The sequence below is a fragment of the Neopelma chrysocephalum genome, unplaced genomic scaffold (assembly GCF_003984885.1).
Source record: "Neopelma chrysocephalum unplaced genomic scaffold, ASM398488v2 Primary Assembly neopelma1_45, whole genome shotgun sequence".
Classification (NCBI taxonomy): Eukaryota; Metazoa; Chordata; class Aves; order Passeriformes; family Pipridae; genus Neopelma; species Neopelma chrysocephalum.
This window is the reverse complement of record NW_020897704.1, coordinates 8460478-8486239: the sequence shown is the minus strand read 5'-3', so window position 1 is coordinate 8486239 and position 25762 is coordinate 8460478. Positions and strand designations below refer to the sequence as shown.

Below are 25762 nucleotides of genomic sequence, written 5' to 3'. Positions count from 1 at the left end.
GACTTTGATGGGTAAGATAAACAGCATTTGAATTCGGTTTTACACATTGATAGTTCCCACTTTGTACCATGGGAAAGGTGAAGAAGGTCCACAAGTTTTGAGCCCATCCGCAGAGGACTTGGTACTTCTGTGCCAGTCTTCTGTGTTCTATAGCAGGACTGATTTTGACTGCAGTGGGAAAGCAGCTAGAAATTTTTTTCGTTCATTTAAATATTTTGGATTTGTAGTTTTTGAAAAAAACCCCGACGTTCCTTCAGGTAAATTACATGGAAACAAAGACAATAAAAACATAGACCTGAATTTTAGTGCTTTAGAAAGCACTTTTTTGAAGCACTTGGACAGATGATATTTTTAAATTGTTAATTTGGTTTTTGTATGTCTCACTTAAGAAAAAATGAATTATTCACAACGTCTCAGCAATTGACTTTATTAATATATAATATAGTTTTTCACGCTGAATTGGGTAAAGAAATCTTACTATTTTACATTCTTTTATTCACTTTAAACAAGTAGGAAAATTTGTGTGAAAACAACTAGCAGTGAATTGTTTGAATTGTTTGTCAGCTAGCAGTGTGCTCTGTGATATACTACTGTGTCTAGGGTTGGTTAGTAAAGTAGAATATTTGCAGGCATTCCAAACAGAACTAAGGAAAATGTAGATAGTATTAAGAGGACGCCTCATGCTTAGTTTATGAAGGGTTAGGGAATAAGGGAGGATGAAGAAGGGCAAATATGTTGGCAGAACTTGTGTAATGGAGAGAATTGATTAATAGGGGACCAGTGAACTATAAATTGCCTTTAATCTTTTGATCCTTTTATTTTTGTGTTTGGATATTTGTTTTAATTATTTATCTGGACAAATTCATCTTTATCTTTCAGCATGACTTGTTGGAGTATTAAGTTTTTAGTTGCAGTTTGACTAATTCTGTAGTGACCACTTTGCTCTGGCTTAGAGTTATATAACTATTTCATTTAAGGATTATTTTTTTACCTAGTTATAGTAGGATAAAATATATTACCTAGTTATAATAGTATAAAAGTCCTAATGAATATAGTTGAGCTTTATGCAGTTTGTGGGTGGCTTGGCAGTGATACAGTTTATTCCCTACTGTTTTTCCCTAGTTGCTTAACCTACTGGACGTTAGTGGTGGCATTTAGTATCAAATATACACGAGTGGATCTGTTTGCATAAGCACTCTCTCAGTCTGCTTTGATCAAAATGAGATGATTTACTTATTTAATTAGTAATTTTTAGCTAATTGCACCAACCCAATTCTTGCATTTTTTGGAATATACCTTGAGAAGGTGTTAATAAGTAGCAGCTGAGCATATATTTACAAGTAACAGTATGTAGTTGAGTAACAGTATATTGCTACATACATTTTACTCGTTAATATATTTGATTCCCAATGAGAGCTTGGAACATTGTGAACTAGATTCTTACATGCGGTAGAATTCATCTTCTTCCAGATCCCATTTGTTGTTTCAAGAGGTCGCTGTAGGGTACCCTGCCCTTTCCTTTCACTGTTCCTTAAACTTCACAGTGGAGCTGCATCTTTGAGTAATTCCAGATTAGGTTTAGTTGGACAGAAAAGGGTTTGCTTGCCATATGCTTAGATCACACAGCTAAATCAGTGCTTTCTGCTGTCAGAATGGGTACCTTTGCTTTCTCTTTCCCAACCTGAAACGTACATTCCTTATCTTCTCTTTTTGGTCAGCATTGGCTTTTCTCTGGCACAGTGGATCAGTTCAGTTAAATTGGCTGGAAACTAAGCCCATAATATACTGAATAATTTAACTTTCTGCACTCATCTTGAGGATCAGAGATGAATATGAGTAGGGATGTGGGGATAGGAGCATGTTAGGGAAAAAGGGGGAAACAAGGTCTCTGTTTAATGCCAGGTAGTGCTGAGACTGCTTTAGCTATGTTATTAAACTGCATGCTTATGATAAGAATTTGTGAATTCCACTTATTTTTTGCTTAGCAAGGTAGGGAGCACTCAGAAAAGTATCTCAACAGACAGATACAGGGTATGGCAACCTGCTTTTCTAGTATTTTTATTTCTAGTACTGTCTTGAAGGGCCTTCATTTATTATAGACAGTGCTGTTTTACAAAATCAATCTCTGTTTCAATTTTTATTTCACTCTTTAATATACTGTCAGATTTTCAAGCTAATTAGAACAGTTCATCTGAAATGTTAGATGCATTGTTGCATCCTATACACTTGGGCTTTGCCCCCTTTCTTTGCTTATCATATGTGGATTTTTTTTATGTTACTTCTGTCATGTTTTCTATAATCCTAATTTCTTTTTAAGTAGTTTTGTAGTTCTTTATAATCAAAAGGTTCAAAGTTGTATCATCCTGATGCGATGGAAAAACTGTCTCTAGTCATCTTCATGACCTCTGTTGAAACAAATTAGGTTCTTGAAAATCCATTCAGTTAACCACAAATTGCAAAATCAAAAGTCTTGGTTTTATGGACTGGCACATATTTCAAACTTGAATCAAATGTGGGCAGTGATAAAATATCTTATTTAGTTTGATTAGGGACAGAGAGTTGGAATAGTGCTGGACACTTAAATCATAAGGATGTATTAGTTGACAAAGTAGGATGTACCTCAGCTTCACTATCTTTTAGGGAAAAGTTAATGTATTTTAACTAAAACTGTTTTTGTGGATAATTTAAAAAAATATTCCTGTCTGTTTGTAGTGGAATAAGCCTAATTAAAGTTAAAATTCTCTGGATGTTGTTAGTTAACAATAGCTGTCAAAAAAAGAGACATGATTATCTTAAGTATATCCAACTGCTTAATTGCTTGTTATTTAGCTTTCTATGTGAGAGAAAATCAGTATTTTGAGTAATGCTCCTAGTGTCTTATGGGTGCCTGTTTAAAACAAAAAAACCCCCAACGTCATAAATTTTAATGTGTATTAGTCCTTTTAATTTTTAAAATTTTTAAATTATCTTCAAAGAAAGGACAATCTATATAACTAAAGCATAGATTCTTGAATATTAATACTGAATGAAAAAACTCAGTACGTAAGGAATATATGAAAGATAGCTTTGCATGAAAAAAAAGTCATTAACAAGTGATTAACACAACTATTGTTGTGTTGGCATAAAACTTCGTGCAATTTTGTATGTTAGTAGAGTTACCAGGGTTGTCAAAACCCAGCTCACAAAGCCAACACTGAGTGTTTTTAGTTATAAAACTTACAGAAGGAAAAAACCCAAACCCCCAACCTTTTGAAAAGCGAAGTGATAAGACTCGAGTTCTATTATTAACTTCTCTGTTGCATTTATATTTTCATACTTCAGTCAAAATCGAAATTCAAGTTTGGATGAAAAGGGAGAAAGAACAGCTGTCACAGTTGTGTTCATATGCTAGAGTTTTATGAAGCTTCCCTGTCACTGTTTACACATCATTGGAAATAGTTTGCTTTCTACACAGTAGGCTTTGCTAAATCTTAATAGGATTGTTGCATTGCTTTATAATGTTACTATTTACAGCCTAGGTATGGTATTTTTTTGATTGTTCAAACAATTTTTAGGTTACACTGTCTTTGGGTTTTATAGTTCTGAACTGTTGCATATTCAACATACTTTTATGGGCAAGATATAATTCAATATGATAGTTTGATTAAAAATTTTTCTCATGAGCTTCTGTTTGATAACTAAGAGTAGTACATGTTTAAGTTTTTTTTTCTTTTTACTTTGTAAAACATTTGCTTTACTCTTTTGTGCTTATACTTTCATAATACCTTAAATTGAAATCATATTTGTCTAGGAGCAGTTCCTTGGTGTAATCTCCCTAATTTGTGTATCTGATACAATTTGGTCCAATTTTATAAATAAGGGAGTGTAAAAAGAAAGATGCTTTCACCTGTTTTAAAAGCTATTCCTAACTCTGTTGTTTTGAGTCAAATAAAATATGGTAATAAGAGGAACAGAAAAGTTAAAGTGGTGCATCTGTAATAAAGACTGCATTAGAGGTTACTCAGGTATTTAAAATATAAAAAGTTAAATTATTTTTTTTAATATACCTTCAAAGGAAAACTGTGTTATATTAAAAGGTAACTTTCCCTTTCTTTGGGAGAAGAGAGGAGGAAATACATTTAAAAAAAAAAATTAAAACAAAATTCCTCTTTTTTTTTTTTCCAAATGTCAACATTATTTTTGTTAGACTTTGAATAAAAGGAAAGAACTTTTCCATACTTAAAAAGAAAATATCTGAGTTATTCAGACGTGTCATATTAGAAGATGCTCTTCCTTTTTCAGAATAGGTTCTACATATTAAGTTGCTGTGCTCTGAGTCCCAAAGTTGTCACTTTAACCTTCCTAAATAAGTGTTTCAAAGCAGTATCATATCTGATTATCATGCTGCAGTATTTTCATTGAAAGTATAGTAAGCAATAGTTGCTGCAGTTTTTGATCTGTGACTGACAAGCTTTAAATAAAGTGTCTATAGGGATTAAGAAAAATTGGCTGCAGAGAAAAGCTTTAAGAGCAGCTATTGAAGAAACAAACACCTACTATCTCAAAGATTAAAAAAAGTGTTGGAAAGAGGATTTATCAGACCTAACAATTTCTCATGCCTGGTAGTAATTACTTCAAGGTACCACTGTTTGAATTAAATGTTCTTTTCTTAAAAATGTTGCTGTATATGACTGACTTTCTTGTGGAGTAGATAATTAAATGAAAATTTTTGATGTTTTTCTTTGTTAATGTAAGATAGTAACTGAAAAAATGGCAATTGCCAGTTAATTTTTTTTGGACCATGTCTGTAGGCGTAAGATTACAATCATCATCCTACTCTTCCTAACATTACCAAAATTTCTTATTGCTGTTAGAGCAAAAATAATTGGGTTACATTTCTTTAAACTTACAGCTTCTTGTTATCTGTTCTGCTCTCTCCATGTTATTGCAGGTGGAGGCATCTGTAGATGGAATTTGAGGTTTTGGGTTGGGGTTTTGGATTTTTTTGGTTTGTTTGTTGGTGGTTTCTTTGTGGTTTTTTTGTTTGTTTGCTTGTTTTGTTGGAGTTTTTGTTTTAAATCTTTGAATGCTTCCATGTCATATCAAAGAAGTGAGTCTTGAGAATACTGATCAGTATACTGCAGTGTATGGCTTAGCCTCCATTTATTTTTTTTTTTAGTAAAGCTGTAGTATGAATACTTTTTCGAAAAGCAGCCACAAGGTTCAAACCTGTGTAAAGCCCATCTTCTTTTAGATGACTGTCATGGTTTTACACATTAGAGGAAGAACCAAGTAGAGACTTGAAAGTTACTAATAAAAATTTCTTCAATCATATCAGTGCCAGGAAGTCTATCAAAGAGTCAACAAGTCTGACAGAGGTGTGATGGAACCTATGAAATGTCACTTCATAGCAGGGGAGCTATGTGGAATTTGTACTTAGATGTTTCTTGTGAAGAAACTTTTGAGACCCTGTCTTGTGGATGAAATCAGAGGAATTTTGAATTTTTGCTATAGGAGATGTATAGAAGAAATCTCTAAATTAATAAAAAAATTCTAAGATTAAATAAGACTAATCAGAGATTTCTAACGAAATCAAATTAATGTTTCTGTGCTGTGATAATATCTGTTTAAAGACCATGAAAGCAACTTTTTTGTCTGTAGACTTGTCTTTTGTTCTTCTCCCTTATAAATCAGTTGGCATGATAAGATGCACATTCATCATATGAACTCTGCCTTGCTCTTTTTTTTTTTCTTGTTATACTCTCTCTAACTTGGAGAGTCTTCCAGTTTGAGTTACTTAGCAACTTACCTTCTGTGTTTTACTAGAAGTAGTCTTCAAGACCTTTAAGCATTCTTAGTTTAATTAAATTATATTAATTTTATATTATGGGTAAATGCACAAGTTCTAAAAATGCTGAGGTAGCATAATTATAGTAGTTTTTCTTCTATTTCTGCTGACTGGTGAGTAGATTTGCTGCTTGGCCTATAGGTTGTGTCTGCTGTCTGTTTTTCCTGAAAGTTTATTCCACATCATTTTACTACTGCCAGGCATTTTTGTTCCCTCCAAAGAAAGTCTGTAAGGTCATGGCAGTTGTTCCATTGGCTATGTGATTATTTTATTTATTATATTGTATTTTTTAATTTTATTTATCTTTTAAAGCAATGTTTACTGTGAGGATGGTGAGACCCTGACACAGGCTGCCCAGAGAGCTATGGATGCTCCATCCCTGGAAGTGTTCAAGGTCAGGTTGGATGGGGCTTTTAACAACCTGGTCTAGTGGAAGGTGTCCCTGCCCAAGGCACAGGGATTGGAACTAGCTGATCTTTAAGGTCCCTTCCAACCCAGACCATTCTGTAAGTCTTTACTACTCTTGAGATAGAGATCCATGATCTTGGTTGTGTTCTAATTCAAGTCGCTCAGGTAGTTTAGAGCTCAAATATGGATTTTATTCTCACCTAGTATCTAACTATACTCTATATTAAATATTATTTTACATTTTCATGAGAAAAAATAAGCTCAAAACTTTTGTCATAAGTAATCTGAATAAATAAGTCAAATGTAGCCTTTCTATTGTTTTGAAATGTTTGATGCTTTCAGCTAACTCTGATTTGTCCATTAAATCACAGTATTTTTGTATTATTCAAGTTTGTTTGTTTTTTTCTCTAAGCCATACCAAAAAGTACTTGAGGAAAAAGAAGTTTTGTTCCCCATGTATATAGAAAGAAAATCTGTTAATGGAAGTCTTGTTTTAGTGAATAGGGTGATGTGGATTTTAATTATCTACTTTTAAAGTTTGTTTTGCATCTGTGTGTGTGTGTGTTTCTAAATTTTTAGATGTATCCGTCTAAGGAAGATGTTATTTCAAGATGCTTAATGCACACTCTCAGAATTAAAAAAATAATTTAATTTTGTAATAGTGTAAAAAACAATGAATTTCTGAAGTTTGAAATATATTTTGTGGTTTATATTGTCTTATTTTTGAAGGCAATTAAGAAATAATAGGCTCATACTGTGAGGAAGTCATGAGAGGTTAGTGCAAGGTATTTTATTTGAAACTACAGACTGGACATGTTGGGTCAAGGGAATAAATGGAAAACAATATCTTGAATAAGTAGAAGCAGTAAAATGATATTGAAGAGAAATCAAAAGATTTCTTCAGTATAAAAATGAAAGAATTGTGAAGGAGAAAGTTAATTACAATTAATGTAACTATGGGAGAGACATGTATTCCAAAGAGAGCAGCTTATTTTAGTTCTGGCTTCTGCATTCGTATCCCTCTCCCCGTGGTCTCCATATAGTTATAATTAACGATCATCATTCTATGGTGAAGTGGCACAGAGGTGGTTATACTTTCAGATATAAATCTTCTCAAGCATGCTTTCCAACAGACTGGGAAATTAATTTAATGGCTTTTATGCCATTAAAGGTGGCTTTTGACATCCAAATATCACAACTTTGTGTGTTTATTATGAAGTAACTCACAGGAAGAAAAGCTAAAAGAGAGGGAGTTGCTTAAGCAATGACAACATTTTGTACAAATGCCAGGAACGTTAACATTCAAATCCTGTTGCACAGATCAGTAGCATCTGACGATCTAAGAAGAGATTTTCAGATTAGGTGGATTAGTGCTTTAAACAGAATTGTAGGCAAATTTTTTGTGTCTTCTTTTCAATGAGATAGTTAGTTAGTAATGCTTTATAGGTTTCAAACCAATACAAATAGATTTGTCAGAAATTTGTATGCTGAAACTTTAAAAATTGGCATTGCTTGTAGTTTAAACACAAGCCTTTTTAAATCATAGTAATAATAAAATCATTGGGGTTTTCATCAGCATGGGCATATTTTGCTTGTCTTTTATTTGAGAAATTTGATACTTTTAATTTTAAACTGTGGAAAACAAATTCATAAAGCAGAAGTGAAAAATTAGGTACTTAAGCACAATAATCAAAATAGAAAAAAGAAAGGGTTTTTGCAAAACAGTTTTTCTTCTGTAGGTTTTCATTGCATTATTTCAAAGTAGCAGAAGGGATTTAATGTTTTTATAGCACATTCATTTTGACAAAACCAAATACATTAAAAAAAATTGACTTATGAATTGTGTTCTCATCAAAGATATTTGTGAACTGATTTACGAGTTCCATCTTTAGTAAATTATGAGATAAAATTTTACTTTAATGCAGTATGGCTGTATTTTAAAGGCAACTACCTTTCTTAAAGTAACATTCTGGAAGAAAATTAAAGAAACTATTCTATTACTTTTGAATAGATTGAGCAGTGCTTTTTTCCTAGCGGTTTGATTATTTCTTTATCTTAACAATAAATACCTATACAGAATGTAGAAATAGATTTGAACTTCATGAATAAAGCAAACCTTGCGACTTTTTTGCCTCAGAAGCATATGTTATAATTTCATTAGGAAATTATAAATCACAGCAGATTAAACTAGTTAAGGAATGCACTTAACAATTAAGCAACATAAGAAGTAGTGTTGCCTGCAGAGTGCATTCTCCTCCAATATGCTTCTTCAAGTTCGGTATTTGCAGTTTGTGCTAAAAAGTGGAAATTATGGATGGTACTTACATTCTGTTGTGAATAAGGCAAGAAGTCTGTAAGGTGGATTTCGTTCTTATTAGCTGTGAGTGATGTGGGAGATTACAAAATAAGGAAGCATGTAATTTTGATTAAGAAGTTTGATATTACACAGTGTGGATTTGCAGCAAACTGTCACTGTCATAGCTTTGTGCATATGATGTCACTGAAAAACAGTTACTTCCTCTACCATCCATTTTAACTTGAGAACTTTTATAGTTGTGCCATTCAATCACATTATTAGATTAAAGTAAAAATTGCTTTGTGAGTGAATTTATACTTATATAGAGTTATGAACATATGTAAATGGGTGCTGAGCTTACTTGACAGTGGCAAATTTTTCAGTCTTCTGTCACAGAAAAAATTAAATTTCTAAATTTTTGGAATCTTTTATATTTACATACAAGTTCTTGGATAATTTGTATAATTTTATACAACTCCTTAATTCCAAGTTAGGGTCAAATCTTTGACCTTTCTAAGTTATCTAGGTATTGCGTTAAACATATTGCTGTTTATGGGATTGCTCAAATGAATTCTCTTTGCCAACCTTCTATTATTAAGTAATTACATGCAAGACAAATTCTTTTTTTGCTTTTCCTTTTTTCTATACTTTCAGGTAAGAAATATTAATTTTCAATACTTTTAAAAGTCACCCTTGCATATGCAGTTTATCTTTTAAATACATTTAGTGCATTTGGGTTTTTTCCCTCCCCAATAAATAATTACTTTTTAAATTTACAGATTTAAATTTAAATTAATTTATAGATTCTTTTTGAAGGTGTTTCCAGTGCTAGAGTGATGGTCCCTAAATAGCCCTCTAATCAAACCTGTACCTTAACACAGGGAAGGCCTGTGTTCCTGAGGTTTGCTTTAGACTTGTTTGACCACACTTTGGTTTGCTCTTATCCCATACTTGATGTTTTGTGTTGGTGTGTTTGTGTGTATGTGCATACATAGACTTGATGCTTTAAAAAGTTAAATGATAAGCTCAAACTAGATAATTAAAATGCAATGTGGGAGACACGTTCAACCTTATAATCTTTCATTTCCGGTTCTCTAAGCACCTTTTGGATTTCTCAGGAAATTCCCTTATCAGGCATTCTAAGAAAATACTCATCAGGATCCAGTGCTTATCATGCATACTGGTTGCTAATTATGAGTCCTGTAATTTGGTATCACATGCACCACTTCTCCCTGGCAAGCAGTTTTGGTTGACAGCAGCTAACCTATTGAGGTGAATACTCTGAGAAGAATTTGTGCTGAGCATTGTGGTCTAGATTATTGCTCAGATACATTTTTAAGAAGAGCTGCCATCCTATAAACTTTCAAGGCTCCTGTTTCACAGTAATGTCATGTCCAAGGATGTGCCTTATACTCTTTATTGCAATGGTAAATTGCCAGGTTTACTAGCCACATTTCTCACCCATATAAGAGGTTGCCAGTCTTGTATTTGACATTATACAAGTTCTATGGGTCGGAGACCTATTGGTGCCACCAGGTTTACTTAATTCTCCTTTGTACCCTGTTTTAGTTGTAGAAATTTTGAAGTAGTAAAGATATTTTTTATCTTCCTCATGTTTGTCTTGTGGAGTAGTAATCTCAGCCTGCAGCCTATGAGGAACTGATCCCTTTTGTTTAATTTGCGTCATGAGCTGAGAATTTCTGTTTTTCAAATAAATTTATTATCCTTAAAAACAGGCCTGTTTCTGTATAGATATTTGCAATGGGTTATGAATACGAATTAAGGGGCAAATTCTGGATTTTTCCTCCTAGTGTGGAGGAAAAAAGGATATTATTAAAATCTAGTCAAGAAAAAACCTGAGTAGAAAAATCTTACTGGCAATCATGTAGGCCCACTAAAGGAAGTCTCTGAATGATTTACTGATTACTTTCATACAGAATCTGGAATTAGAGAAAAAGTATATGAAATATTTACTGTTTTGTAATAGAGCAAATCGAGAGTACTTGCACGGTCATACATTAATTTTGATGAGCGTAGAAATTCAGTCCAAGTTACCAAGTTTACAGTGGTTTTGGACATGATGGTTTACCTTGCTCTCCAGGTCAGAGGAGGTTGTAACAGTTGCCATGTGCAGTAAAATTACTTAGAGAATTAATAAAGTATAATCATTCTTATATTGATATAAAGAGATTCATCTTGCTTCCTATTGCATCTTAAGGAGGTTGTAGGGGATCAACTGAAAGCAAATGTAAGATTATTAACAGTGTTAAAACGGAGAAGTCATCAATACATCGTGTATGTGAGAACATGACTGGTTATAGGGGAATATTTGAAATGCAGTAAGGTCATATTTGCCTAAGCCTGGACTGATGAGATGATTGAGTTATTTTTAATTTTTTTTTTTTATTATACCTTTGTGACTGTAGTACCACAAAGAAAGGGAAGGTTTTACTTTGGCGATTAATCCTTAACAGCTCAAAAGCTATTTCTATCAGATTAATATGTAATTAGGACTTTTTCAATTAGAGATATTGATGTGGTTTTGTACATATTTAATTATGTAACTATTACTGAAAGAATTTACATTTAAATGCTCTATTATGTCATGATCTCCTCAGAAAAACATTGCCTTAGTTAAGCAGTGACTGAATAGCTGTTTCATAAAGCTTTTTGAAAACTGAGTTTGAAGTGGAATATGTAAGATCTTCTAGTTGTGGAAATATTACTGTGCACCTCTACATGCAACCATATATGTGTGTTTTTGTAGTTTGTATGCTTGAGTGGTAACTTTTAGATTTGGTCTATCTAAAGATACAACATCTGAAGTAGATCACAGCAGAGTAAACTTTATACAGACAATTGCCTGTGCATGTATGGCCAGAATGATTTCCTTGTACCACTGCAAGAGCTATATAATTTGGACTTGAAGTATATGGTAATACTTTTTATACATTAGATGAGAAATAAATTTACACAAATTATTGCTAAAAAAAAAGAACAATTACCGTTTTGTTGGTTGCATTTGAATGCAGTTGGACAGATTGCTATTTGGATGCATTGAGAGGGCTACTAGTTATTGTAGCAATATCATTAACCCATTCTAGTAATGTCATACATTTTCAGGGTTTTATTTCAGGATATGATTTCTTCATAAATAAAATTCTCTCTGAAATAAAATTTTTCCAGTTCTTTAATGCAAAAATTTGCATTGTATAATTCCATCTGTCTGTGATGGCAGATGTTTTTATGCATAATCTGTACTGAAAAGGTCAAAGTCCAGCATTCTTTAGAAGAAATCAATTACATATAAAAGGCAGAGTTCAAATATAAACTTAATTTTAGTATTTTGAGCACCTTCTACCAAAATCATCAGTTAAGCTTAATCTTGTTTTAAAATCTATTTTTAATGGAGGAAAGTTATTTAGCATGTTTATTTTCTACTGTCATTGGAAAACTAAATCTGTAAGTAGCTGTAAGTAATTTTTTTTTTTTATTTTTTCATTTTATACATATGTGTCTGCCTTTGGAAATGGATCCAGTTAAAGCTGTTTAGAAAAAGTTACTCTTTTTTCACTGTGGGAAGTTTCAGAAACATACCCTGGGAATGAGTAAAGAACAGCTAATACCATGCTTACAGCAATGCACATATTCAGATCAGCATGTCATAGACTCCATCCTACAACAGTTTTCCTCCAGGCAACTATTTTGCTGTCTTTTACAGTTGCATAGATAACATGATAAAGATCTCCCCAGGAAACTAAGAAAATGAGAAATGTTTCTGTAAGACTGTAATTGGGTACAGTGATCTTTTTTCCCCCAGATATTGATACATGCACACACTGGCCTTCTGTTTCTGTCCATATTCTTTTATTTATTTTATACTAATGTCTATTCAGATATTACTATCTATTCAGATTTCATGCATTGAAAATAAATGTAAAGTTACTTAAAACCAGAAATTGCAGTTATGTTGTCAAGCGCAAATAATATCTCGTGTACTTTTGGGATGGTTATTTTTGTTTCTTCTGTTGTTTTTTCTGAAATCCGTTCTACTCTTTCTTTTCTAAACTTTTCCAGTGTGTTTATTTCTTCATCTGAACAAGGAAAAAAAAAAGAAAAAAAAAGAAAGAGAGCAACATAGAGTTTGATTGCCTTTCCCCCTTAAAACTGCATGGAAAAGAAGCATTTTGCACTGTGTGCCTACCAAAATAAATGAGTAAATGTTAAATATGTAAATTATGATTTTACATAGCATTCTGCCAGTCAAATGTTCTTTAATTGGACCTTATCATTAAAATGGATGGCCTTTTCAGTTTCAGCTGTAGTGTGGAAAAGGGTCACTTGGATATTCAATGTCAGCTTTGGACTTCCTCAGTAAAGTGTAGCAAATTAAAGTGAATTGATGCAGCACAAACCATTGCACATCACTGAGGACTTGCAAGTTTGTGACTTTGCTTTTGTGATGCTGTGCCATCTTTATTAGAATAGTGCCTGGATGCTTCCACAGTGTAGGTGCTTGTTCAGCATACACCACATTTAAATCAAAAAGTACCAGTTAATATAACATATCCAAAAATATACTACTTAGCTGATTTAATGAACATATATTTTAATATAGCTTGAAGTAATTAGACTTTTTCTTTGGAAGATTTGGTTGCTGAGTTTTAAGCTGAAGTTTGACACGGTTGTTTTACATAGGATAAATGCTACTAGGATATAATTAAAGCACAATTGAGTTGTCTTACACATTTAATTAGATTTCTTTTAATTTCAAAACTTTTTTTCTGACTTTAGAAGAGATGACTTCATGATGCATTGGAAGCACAATGGAATTGAAAATTAGGCTAGAAGTAGCTTATATATTTAAAGAATATATAAAAATATTGAATATTTATTTTGCATTTAAGAGGCTTATGAAAATGCTAGAGATCAGTCCATTTAAGCCACAGAAAAGCATAATGTTGTTCTCAGATGTCTCTTCAGAAGGAAGAGACAGAACAAGATGCCTGGATGAGTACTTCCAAAAAGTGCTATTTTTGTTTCTGTAAATGGCTGAGCTTGTGGTTCTATGACATTATGATTGGGGAGTATGGATTCTTTTAGTGAAAGAACTGGATATTTTAAATGTTTTCTGTATCTGTTGCTTTATAAGGTCACCCAAACTAGAGCAGAGAGAACTCGATAATGGTTGCCTTTCCATCTCTTAATTTTTTGTTGTTATTGTTCCCAGTGGAATAATAAGAATTTTACTTAGAGTAGTGAATATATGTCAGACCTGTACTCTTTTCAGAAGGGCCTGTCCTGACATTCTCTTTGTGCTTGGGGAACATACCTGTGATGGACAGTAATTGGAACCATTGAAAGATATTTCTTAAAAGTTATATTGTATTTTCTGGGGAAAAAAATATTCATCATTCGAATTTGATAATTCATCTGTACTAGAACAGTCAGAATCTAGTTTTTCCAAAATATTATTGCTGGAGTGTCTTTGCTGTCCAAGTTGCTTCATTCAGCCTAGCTTCGCAAACTGCTGTGGTTTTCTGACTGCTTGTTGCAGGTAGTTCAGTCACAGAATGGAAAATCTTTTGATGGGTGTTTAAAGTTTTATTTCAGCTAATTTTATACTCCCACAGTTTAGAGGTCTGCATTCTGAGACAATCCTTTTAAGACCAAATTATAGCTAATACTGAGAAACAAGATTTTTTTTTTTGGATGTGATTAATCTGATTTATTTTAGGTTACTAATTTAGAACAAGTCAGGTAATACTCCAACACTACTTGTTCTCCTATCATTATCATCATCATTGGTCAACTCTGACCTCCAGTTGGGAGGTCTGGAGACACACTATCTATAACGCTGCTGCTTCCTTTGAGAAAGCACGCAGGATCACTCTCGAGGAGAAAAGACAGCGTAGAAAGAACCATGTCTGTCTATACCACCTAAGGAGTCTTTCTGCTGTGCCTTTTGCAACCGGACTTGTCTATCTCACATTGGCCTCTTTAGCCACCAGCGCGATTGTAGCAAATATGGGTAGAGCCCTTCCCAAATCTTCATTCGTTAAGAATAGCCATGTACTGAACTTGTTCTTCTGTGTTGGCTGTGAGGGGAGGAGAAGATGCCCCACCTTCGAAGGTTATGTGTATCTTCAGCTTTTTTGTTTGTTTAAATCCTGCTGTGAGAATATAGTGTGAAATGGTAGATTTTGTAAGAGGACAAAAAAGGAGGTAAGATAAGAAAGATGAGAAAGAGAAGATAAAAAGTCTTTTTCATTTGTTATCTTTTCACACCCACCTGTAGAAGAGTTATTGTGTTGTGCTACGGTTTACAGCTTCCTTTTTGTTCAGAAATATGATAGCAGTATCATGAAAAGATGCTCCAAGGCAGGAAATTTGCAAAGGAACACATTATCTAAGTAGTTGCAATTTCATTCTTTCAGCAAATGTTTAGTAGAGGAGGACCTGAAGACTGCATCAAACAAAGGGAAGTTCAGTATACGTTTGTGTTTTATGTAAATATGAGAAACCCTGGTTCATTTATTGTCTTTTCTATAGATATAGTGAAGCAGAGAGGGAATGGATTACTTCTTTTTTTTCTGTTTAAAATATTAAAATTAAAAATATTAATGAGTTCTTTTTTTTTTCACTGGGGCACTGGTTTATGAATATCTAATAAACTGTATAACTGTAAGACTTTTTTGTGAGTTAACATGTATAAGATGTACCAAAGAATCTGTTTCTACTGTAGAGGATACATCATTAATTTTCTTTTCTTTCTGGAAAAGTTTTTCTTTTCTAAATTCACGTGAATCTTCATCCTTAATTTTAATTTATGAACTGTTAAAAAAGGCTTCTGTTCTGGAAATTGTGAGGTTTTCTTTTTTAAAAGTCTCAAGGTACATCAGGTTGGAGGTAGATAGATAGATAGATAAAGACTTAATATTGATATTTTTTACAAGTTCATATGAAACTTGTCATCTTAAATCAACCTATTTTGTCCATGTTAAGTCTACTAATTTTCTGTCTTTCTCTAGATCATGTAATTTTTCTGTTAGGGAACTTAGTAAGGGACATGTTGATGTTTCTTTGTTACTTTTTCTGGACTTTCAGGGACCTTTATTTTGTATTTTTTTGAGCTGCAAAACTGGCATTTCAATTTGGATTAATTTTGCCAAATGTACTTCACCTTATCTACTTGTCCAGTCTGTTTCTTCATTGCTAGATGTTTCAGTTTTTCTACTGATGCTGGCCTGTTAGCCTTCCTTTAATCCTTTCTTGTTATCTCCATTGTATTCAAGCATCTTTACCATGAAAATACTTTTATTTTATGCTGGGCTCTTCTCTTAATATGTTTTTTTTTGTGCAGGAGTTAGGTTTAATGAGTGAAATGAAGCCAAGTTTGTTCTAGAAACTGTCTTTAATGAGAAGAGTCTAACAGAGTAAGTGATGGGACCTGAGCAGAAAGGGGAGTGTCATCTCCATTTGCTTCCTATGTTACCCCCATTTTCCAAGAAGCACTGATAGAATTTGCTGTCCATTGTGGGGGATCTGCCTCCTTTTTACTGGGAGGAATACTCTGCTGACATTGGGGGAGGATTTTCTTCCTCCTCACCAAAGGATCTTCTGTAAAAAAATTTGCTGTTGCAGTCTGCTCCTCACTCTTCATTGTTTTGCAAGGCAGTGTTATATCTGAGTTTATTATACAGGGTATTTGAAATATGTTGAATACTTGTTTATTTGTATTTGTGAAACTGCACTCCAATGCAAAGGTGGCATTCCTTTAACAACCAGTAAATGACTACTGTTATGTTGTTTACAACCCCGCCACCTCTGAGTTCATCCTGTGCTGTTATTTTATGGAGTTTCTGCAGCAATCACCTGTATTATTTACCAGATTTCCCTGGTAAGTAAATATCTTAACTAATGCTTTATTAATACAACCTAATCTTCTTGTCCTACAGCCATTAATATTTCACAGTCCAAACCCAGTGATCCTTTAGAAGGTGCACACCCACATACAGACACCAATGCAAACAAGAATGCTTTGGTAACACCTTGCTGGTAGTGTCTATTAGTAGTGGTAAAATCACTGGTATGTTAAAATTATTTTAAAACGTATGTTATGATAATTGCTATTATCAATTGACAAATAAGTACTTTAAGGTAGCATAATCAAATGTGACAACCTAAGGATGTATTTAGGCGTCCGTAATTACATACTGAAAAGTTATAAGATAGGTAATAGAGGAGTTTTAAGATACTATATATTCTTGGTATTCTATGCTACCTTGCAGTTGTGTAATGGAGTATATAATGTATAGTGGTGTACTATGCACTGTTTGGGGAGAATTAAACACCTCTCTCTTCTGCAACTCCCTCTCCTTGAGAATAAACCAAGGCTGAGCCAGATGCTTCTTTGATACTCATCATGATACCGTAAGACACTGTGAGCTGCTGCAAGAAAGAAGCTACAGCATTTACTCAGAGCGTTCACAGTTCATGTAAAACTCTCTTCTGGAGCTGCATGGGAGTTTTGGGAGTTGGGTGGCAACACAGCACACATTCTGTGTTCTTTTCAAAATGGGTTAATTCAGATGCTGTGCTTTAAAAAGACAATGTAACTTAGGTGATAAAGTTTTGGTTCATGTTGAAATGTGAATTTCTTTTAACATGCTTGTGTGAAAGACAGTTTCCAGGAATCCAGACATCATTGGGTTCTGTGCTTTTCCAGTGTTGAGAATCATGTGTTTTTTGGGGGCAGAGGGTAGGAATCTGTTTCCTTTTGTCTGATTTCCTTCTAATTCCAAATGCTTGCCTGAAAAACAAATCCTCCTTGAAAAGTTGTAGTCTGCTTTCTAAATAAATTTCAGTGGTTTTCTAAAAGGTTTTTTCAGGGCTTTTTCTTCAGTGAAGACTGGCAACACATTTGCACTTTCTGTGCATTGATGCAAACATAGTCATCTTCTTCAGAGATTGTTCATATATAGCTTGAGAGCTCTCAAAGTGCTTCTGGTCTTCTTTCAGGTGTGAAATGTTTAGAATAAAGTAATTTATTATATATTAATTCTGGTTAACCAGGCATGATTTGAGATTTTCACAGTCTGCAAGAAATTAAGTATTCATTAACATTTAAAGCCATTAGATGACACAGTTGAGCAATAAATGATTCATTTAGTCCCTGTTAAAGTAAATGTGCATTGAAGTTTCTGACTAGAAGATAAGTGGTGGCTGTCTTTGTTTTCAATTATTTTCCTCATCCTTGCTTTATTTATTCTGTGCACTTCATTGACTTGTCTTTCTCTCTCTTTTGCTGAAACAGAAGAAGAAGAAGTGGAAAATTTTGATGTTTCCAGTCTGGCTGAAGAAGTGCTGCAGAACATAGAAGCTGACAGTTACTGGTGCATGAGCAAGTTGCTTGATGGCATTCAGGTAAATTGATTTTTCCTGTCTGTAAGTAGTGGAGTTAACCAATTAATGTCCTGGCTTTGAACGACTTTAAGGTTGTTGAGAAAGAGTACATCTATGAAAAACAGGAGAGAAGTTGATTTTCCCATTGGAGAAATCTACTGCTAGTTTGGCATAGAAAGGAAAAGGAAAAAAATAATTATGAAACTTCATCAAAATGTCTGCACGCTTTATTGTGGTATGATATTCTAGAGCAGAGTTGAAATCTCCAGTTCTAGAGGCATGTTTTGTGCCTCAGTCACCAAGCATGAAGAATGTTTGCTCAAGATCTCACTGAGGTGCTGAAAAGCTGGCTTACTTATTAATTTTTAAGTCATTAAGATAGCAACCTATAGGTGATTGCTGTCTTAATAGTTCCTGAAATGGTCTTCATATTTTTAAAATATCAATTTAAAACTTGATACTTATGCTGTGTCACTGTTTGATTTTTTTTCTATGTGGAGAAGCTATAAATGCAGGCACAATTTTCTGTTAAATGCAGCAAGTTACAGTCTGATAATGGTGGATTTGTGTGTACATGTTTGCATTCGTGGGCATATAAGTTTATGAAGAAGTACCTACAACATTCTTTCCTATGACTAATAGTTTAATATGAATGTTTCATTGGCTAAGGCACATTGTGAATTGAAACTTTTAACAGAGTTCATGTTTGACAAAATTGTTATAAAATTGAATCAACAACAGAAGTCTTTCACTTTTTTGAAGGTATATTAAGTGTATTTCTCCTGGTTAAAAGTCAAATAGCTTAATATTTTGTCTTGCACTGTTGAAATGCATAGTCATTTTCTCATGTTGATTCCTGTAAAAAATGCTGTTTTCCTTATTTCGATGTCTCAGAACTACTAAATTTTAAAATACTTGATCATATAAAAAATATGTGAAAAGTTACAAAGAAAAAAAGTGAGAACTTGGAAACTACTGGAAAGGAAGAAAGCCAGGTAAAGAAATGCAAGCCCTCCAACTGTTTTACCTGTTTCTGGAACATTGTCTGTCACTGGCCTGCTGCTCAATTTTTTTCCTGGGAATGGAGGTTTAGAGATTAGGTCATTTGTCCTTAAAATTCTGTTTTCATACAAAACCATCAAGTACTGATAAGCAAAATATGGAAACTAATTGTAATGGAATTAAACTGCATCGATGAAAATTTAAGCTGTTACATAAATGGAATGGTACTGGATGTATTCAAGGATGCACTCATCTATCAAAAGCAGGCTTGAAGGATTATGCTAGTGGTGTGACTAATGATGTTACAGTTAATTCAGTGCAACTGCAGAGTGCTGCTGAAATGGGTTTCTTGTTTTTCTTCTCCCCTTCTCTCGTTTTGTTTCTTTTCTTTTCTCTGATGATACCACTTTACTTGCCAGATAGAACAGTCATGTGGTTGCAGGTTGAGATAGCTGGGAAAACTAACCCTGCAGAGAAGGACTTGGGGATATTGGTGGACAAGAACATGGACATGACCAGCAGTGTGCACTTGCAGCCTAGGCAGCCAAATGTACCCTGCATCAGAGTGGCCAGCAGGTCAAGGCAGCTGATTCTCCCCTTCTATTCTGTTCTTGTGAGACCTGACCTGGAGTGCTGCATCCATTTCAGGGATCCCCAGGACAACACAGATGTGAACCTGTTGGAGTGGGTCCAGAGGAGGGCCATGAAGATGATCAGAGGGCTGGAGCACCTCTTCTGTGAGAAAGGCTGAGGAAGTTGGGTTTGTTTAGTCTGGAGAAGAGAAGGCTCTGGGAGGACATTATTATAACCTTTCAGTACTTAAAGGGGGCTTTTAAGAAAGCTGGAGAGAGACTTTTTGCCAGGGCCTGTAGTGTTAGGATAAGGGGTGACATTTCAAACTGAAAGAGAGTAGATTTAGGTTGGACATAAGGAGTACATTTTTTACGATGAGGGAACCCAAAGGAGTTGTGGATATCTCCTTTCTGGAAGGGTGTTCAAGGTCAGGTCTGATGTGACTTTAAGCAACCTGATTCAGCTGAAACTATCCCTGTCCATGGCAGGAGGTTTGGACTAGATGAACTTTAAAGATTCACGGTGGATTCATTGCATGATGCTATGGCTCTAGCTGACTTCCATTCTGGATGCACAATCATTTTTCTCTGAAAATATGGCGTAAGAGACTCATATGTGACTAGTGATAGTGTGGTCTGAGATGTCTGAATAAACTGTACAGGGATTTTAGAGTAGAGGAATATGTGACATGGTAATAACTGCAATCAAAGAATCTCTGCAGAATGTTTCCATCACTTTATTCTTCAATATAAGCTTCCATTTGATGTTGCCCTACCACTAGTGGATAAGTTTAAAGAGTGTATTTTGATATGAGGGTCATCTTGTGAAATTTTTGACTAATATGAACTAGATACATTTTTTTGTGTGTTTGTATAAGAGTGTAATGGAAGAATGATTGTATTTGTATTCCTTTATTATTCTTAACAGAAAACTCATTTATCTTTCCAGCCCGTCTTGACTGTCTTGTTTTCTTGATTCCAGAATTGTCAAAGGTGTTATTAAGAGATATGTATGTCTTGCTCGAGTTTTGCTACACATGGTGTATCTATTGTTTCTCCATTCCTCAGTCATCTCACTTGCCTCTCTTATGTATCTAATGTGACTCTGTGTATATTTATTATAAGAACACATCTTTGAACCACAGAGACCTATGGAATAGAGGATAAGAGCTGGCATTGAGAATCAGGACAGTCACTACCTGACATGTATACTGTTCTTAGCCAAGAGAAGAAATAAAAAACTTGATCAAATCATATGTTGCTTTGGCAGATTTACTTGTGCTAGTTTTTTGTGATCGGCGAGTTTCTATATCTTTAGCTCCAGTTAGAGAGTTTTGCAGAACTTTTCCATTACTTAATGTTTGATATTGCATGATAGTTGAATCTATTTTGTGTTTTCAGATTACTTTGCATCTTCTTTCTGTGGTGGTTGTCTCTAGTTATAGGTTCCTAAGTGACTGCACATGTGTCTCATCACAATTTGATTGAGATTTTAAAAGTTGATTTAATAGAAATACTAGGAGATTTTTTTAATATAAATTTGTCTCTCTCTAAACTGTCAGTTAATCTTGTAATCTGTAGCTGCATATACTGTCTTATAGCCGTCAATTTTGGATGACGATATGCTGTAATGGTTTTCCTTTTCAGTGCTTCATGTTTCTGTGCTCTAAATTTTGTCTTTATTTTTTGTCCCAGAAAGACTATACCCCACTCCAATTTTTCTTACTTGTTTCAAGGAAACAAATGAGAACTTCTAAAATCATAAGAGCATAGGATAATTCTGGTAGGAACAGACCTCTACCCAACCTTCTGCTCAAAGCATGGTCAGCTGTGAGGTCAGATCAAGTTTCTCAGGGCTTTGTCCAGTTGGGTCCTGAAACCTCCAAGGATGGAGACTGCACAGTCTCTGGGGGTTAACCTGTTCCAATGTTTGCTTGTCCTTATGTTGAAGTTTCTTCCCGATAGCCGGATGGAACAGTTTTTGTTTGTTTATGCTGCTTGTCTCTTATCTTCTCACTATACACCACTATTAAAAATAGAGCTGTGTTGTCTTGATAATATAGGTTTTATCAGGCTGCTACTAAGTGCTTCTACAGCCTCCCTTTCCTGAACAACCCAGCCTCTCACAGAGCATGTACTCCATACCTCTGAGCATCTTGGTGACCTTTTGCTCTTGCTCCAGTTTATTCACATTTTTCTTGCATTGAGGTCCCTAAAACTGGATGTGGTATTCTGGATGTGGTCCTAAAATACACCACAAAAATTGAATTTCTAAGCTCCCCCACAATTTGCTTTAATGTGGAAGAGAAGTTTTTAGACAGGCACAACTCAGCATGGGGGAATTATATCAAAATTTTTACTAACAGAATAAAAACTGTAGAAACTAGAAATCAAATAAATACACGGTATTAATACAATCTCTACCACCCCTGGGGTCCTTCCACATCAATCCAGAAGAACTCTTCAGGATGATAGCTAAAGTCTGTCTCGTTGGGGTATCAAGGAAGGGGTGTTTTGCACCCCCACCAGCTCCTCGGCCTCTGCCGAGGTCTCCTCCTGGATTACAAAGGAACATTTGTTTTACCAGGTCTTCATCATGATTACAGGGAGTCAGCTTTTGAGTCTTTTCCCCCCTTGTTTGTGAAGATTCCTCCCAGAGAGTAAGATGTCCACTCTTGCCTCTCCAGGTCGCAGGGCTTCTGGGTCTTGCTCAGTCTTTTGTATACCCCAAATAGTTTTCACCAGAAGTCCTTACTCAGAAAAAGCCTACTTGGTTTGGCTTCTCTCTGTTTCAGCTGCTGCAACTCGACTTCACGTGGCAAGGGGGGGGCATTACCCCCCTGCATTCCTCGTCTTTCAGTTTTCACCTGCCCTCGTCCAAACCCATGAGGGCACCTCCGAGCCCCTTGGCCCATCTCCATGTTTCAGTCTCAGCTCCAGGTCGCTCTATGCCCTGCCATTGTAGGGGGGTAGCAGTGAGACTGCTTGAACTTTTTCTCTCATCCTCTGCCTGGAATTCTTCCAGCTCTGCATGATCTCTGCAGCTCCCAGGCCACCCCTCGACCCGTCTCTGGCTCAGCTCCAATGCCGTGCCTGCCTGCCGGGGGGGGCTATCTCCAACCCCCTGACTGCCCTCTCAAGTCTATGCAACCGCCTCTCCTGGGCAGTGGGGGGGAAAAAACCCCTAGCCTTTGACCACAGGCACCCGGTCCAGTTATAATGCTGTCCCGGGCTACCCCGCAGCCCGGCCAGGGGGAGAAAGAGGGCCTGGCCCCCCGCAATGGGCCCGCAGGCCTCTCTCCTCTCACCTCATGGCTTCTGAATCCCTCTCTCTCACGCCAACAATTTCTTCCGGCTGTTGTAATATCCTAATTTCACAGGGGTGAAACACAGCTCTGATTGGCCCCTGATCGGAAACTCACCTGGGACCAACCACTTCCAACCCCCCCACAGGGAGGGGGCGGCTCAAACCATGACACTCTTTTTAAGCATTACAAGGAAAATCTGCACAGTAAAGGTGATTGAACTCTGGAACTGTTTGGTCAGAGAGGTTGTAGAGTCCTCATCCTTGGAGTTCAAAACCTGACTCCACGTGGCCTTGAGCAGCTTGCTCCAAGTGACTCTGCTTTGGGCAGGGCTTGGGCTTAGATGGCCTCCAGAGGTCTCTGCCAACCTCTGTGATTTCACGGTTAGTGCTGAGTGGGGATAATCCCTTCATCCACTGGGCCAGGAGGCTGCTGACCAGTTTTGCTGCCAGGACTTGCCACTGACTCATTCTGAGCTTGCTGTCTGTTGAGACTTCAGCTTCTTTTCCACAGAACTTGTCTCCAGCCTGTGTTCTCTTGCAAGGTGTGCTGATTTATGCCGGATGTACAAAAGCCTGTTTCTGAGGGTGTGTGTGGCCGTATGCAAAATGTATCTTCCATGCTCATGATAAAGCTGGTTGTCTTTAGGACACTTGCAAACTGTAGTTTGTAGATGATGCATGAGCATTTTTGCATTTTCACCTGTGGCTGTGCATATGGGAAAACTAAAATTATCCCATGAGTATTTTTTCCATTTAATTAACTAGAAGTTCCCATATATCCATTGTAATTAACTTTTTTAAAATTACTAAATCATCCTTTATAACACTTAATAAAGTCTCGTTAACATTCAAGGAAAAAGTTCACATTGATCTGTGCCACCTGAAAATGTAATGTTCATGTATAAAATAGAGTATAACTCTTCATTTTAAGTTTAAGTGTGATGGTAATAAAATAACCAAAGAGGAAATATATGCATTACATAAGGATCTAACCAGATGTGTAAAAATAGCACTAAAATATTAATATCATTATTTATCATGGCCTGGTAACTTTTAGAATAAAAGAGAGAGAATTCATTTCCAGGGACTGGAGTATGCTGAGGTATATATTATCTATTTCTATGGCTGATCAAATAGCAAGATTTATGATCTTTGAAGGGAATCCTGCAAAGTTCTTTCTCACTCCTGAGTTATGGAAAGTTGTTGCTAAGGTGTGCCTGAAGTCTGGATGATGGATGGATGGAATGCTTCTTGGAAAGCCTTTCAGAGATCTGCTGGAACTGATAAATAACATGAACATGCATTTCAAATGTTGAGAAGTACATACAGAAATAATTCTTTATAGGACCTTCCAAAGGTTTATTTTAATGGAAAAATAGGTCAAGTATAGCTTTCTTTGTACCTTTTCATTAGCTGAATGGAGAAAGTAGTTTTTCATCCTGACTTCCTCAGCTGAATATAGCACAGCAAATGTGGTGTGTTCAGGGACAATGGGCTATCTGACAAGCAGTCTTCAGAGTCTCTGCTAACATTGTATAACTGCTACTGAAAGACAGTACTGCAGTCGTACTCCAGTTCCTGTATAAACAGATTCTAATGCCAGTCAGAAATGTATTCTTGAGAAATGTGGAAGCCTTGTCAGGGATTGTCAGAAATGCTAGCAGCAGTTATTTCTGTGCGTTGTTCTCTTCAACGCTTCAACTGCATATTCATGGTCTGTGTCTGTCCCTGCAGCTACTATTGCTGTAACTTCCTCTGTGAGTCAGAACTTCTCTATGGTGATAAGTGTTTAGTAGTTTCCAGAAATCCAGATTGTTCATTTTATGCTAGTGTCTTGTCCAAGTTGGATCCTGAGAGTGACAAAATGTGGTGGGTTTTTTTCCGGAAGATGTGACTATTCCAAGGAAAAACAATGATTTGCTTGATTAGAATTGTGTTCTAAAACACTTATAAAAGTAACAGCTTTTTGGAAAGTCATGAACATGAGAAATTTCATGAGAAATAGGTTCTGTAATCAAGGCAGGGATTTGTGCTTGCTCAGCATTCTAGAATGGCTTTTCTTCTGATGAGAAATGGACTTCACCATTTTTAATAATCACTTATCAGATGATACTCCAAAGTGGTATTTTTCCATTACTCTATCTGTATGTCATATATGAGACTCAAATCTTCTGAAACATAAGCCTGGCCACAATAGATGCTTCTATCCAGAATTCTTTCTGTATTCGTGGTCAGATATCTGATTCTATTTCTCTTAATCTGTTGGAGCAAATACTGCTTTATGGTGTTTTAAACTTTCAGTGAAGGAAAAGAAGGTTCAAAGAAGAGCAAGAGTTTAGAAACTTTTCTGTAAGGAAGTTTTACCTTTCTCAATTAAAGAGATTTCTAGTAGCTTGCTTAGTCACTGGAGGACTTATATTCCTCCCCATCAGTTTGAGAAGACTGAATGCATCACTAGGATGCTGTCTATCAGGACGCCTAGTAAGAATTTCAGGGTTAACTGCTAACTCAGCTCAGTTTAGTATATATCTGTGATTTTCTCCTATTAGGTCTCTGGTAAAGGGTAAAAAAAGAAGACCAATGCTCAAAACTGCTTTTGTATTGGGTGGAATGGAATGGGTTAGGTATGACATTAGATTTTGACATGCATCAGGGAAGTTTGGAGAAAGTGTAGAATGAGCAGAATTAATGGCGAAAAGATAAAAACCTATATTATTTAGTATTTTCTATAGCCCCTGTAAAGCAGCACAAACCTGGCAGCTTTTGGAAGGAATCAGTGAGCCTGTGAAGAACTGTATGGTTTAATTGTGTTTCCAAAGTGCATTTTGATAGAGTCCTTTTTACCAGAAGTTCATAAAAAAGCTAAGCATATATGGTAGAAACATTGCCTGTTATCACATAGGGAGAAGAGTTTATATAAGTAGTTCTTGAGAGTAAGCATCACG

General features: G+C 35.4%; 1 protein-coding gene across 2 annotated transcripts in view; it reads left to right on the top strand.

Annotated features, from left to right (window-relative positions):
• Positions 1-25762, top strand: part of TBC1D22A (TBC1 domain family member 22A) — a 152988-nt gene that overhangs the window by 37640 nt on the left and 89586 nt on the right. For both annotated transcript variants that reach the window (XM_027679259.1, XM_027679260.1), the window contains exon 9: positions 17848-17957. In XM_027679259.1, the coding sequence (XP_027535060.1) occupies positions 17848-17957 (110 nt within the window). The remainder of the gene's footprint in view (positions 1-17847; positions 17958-25762) is intronic.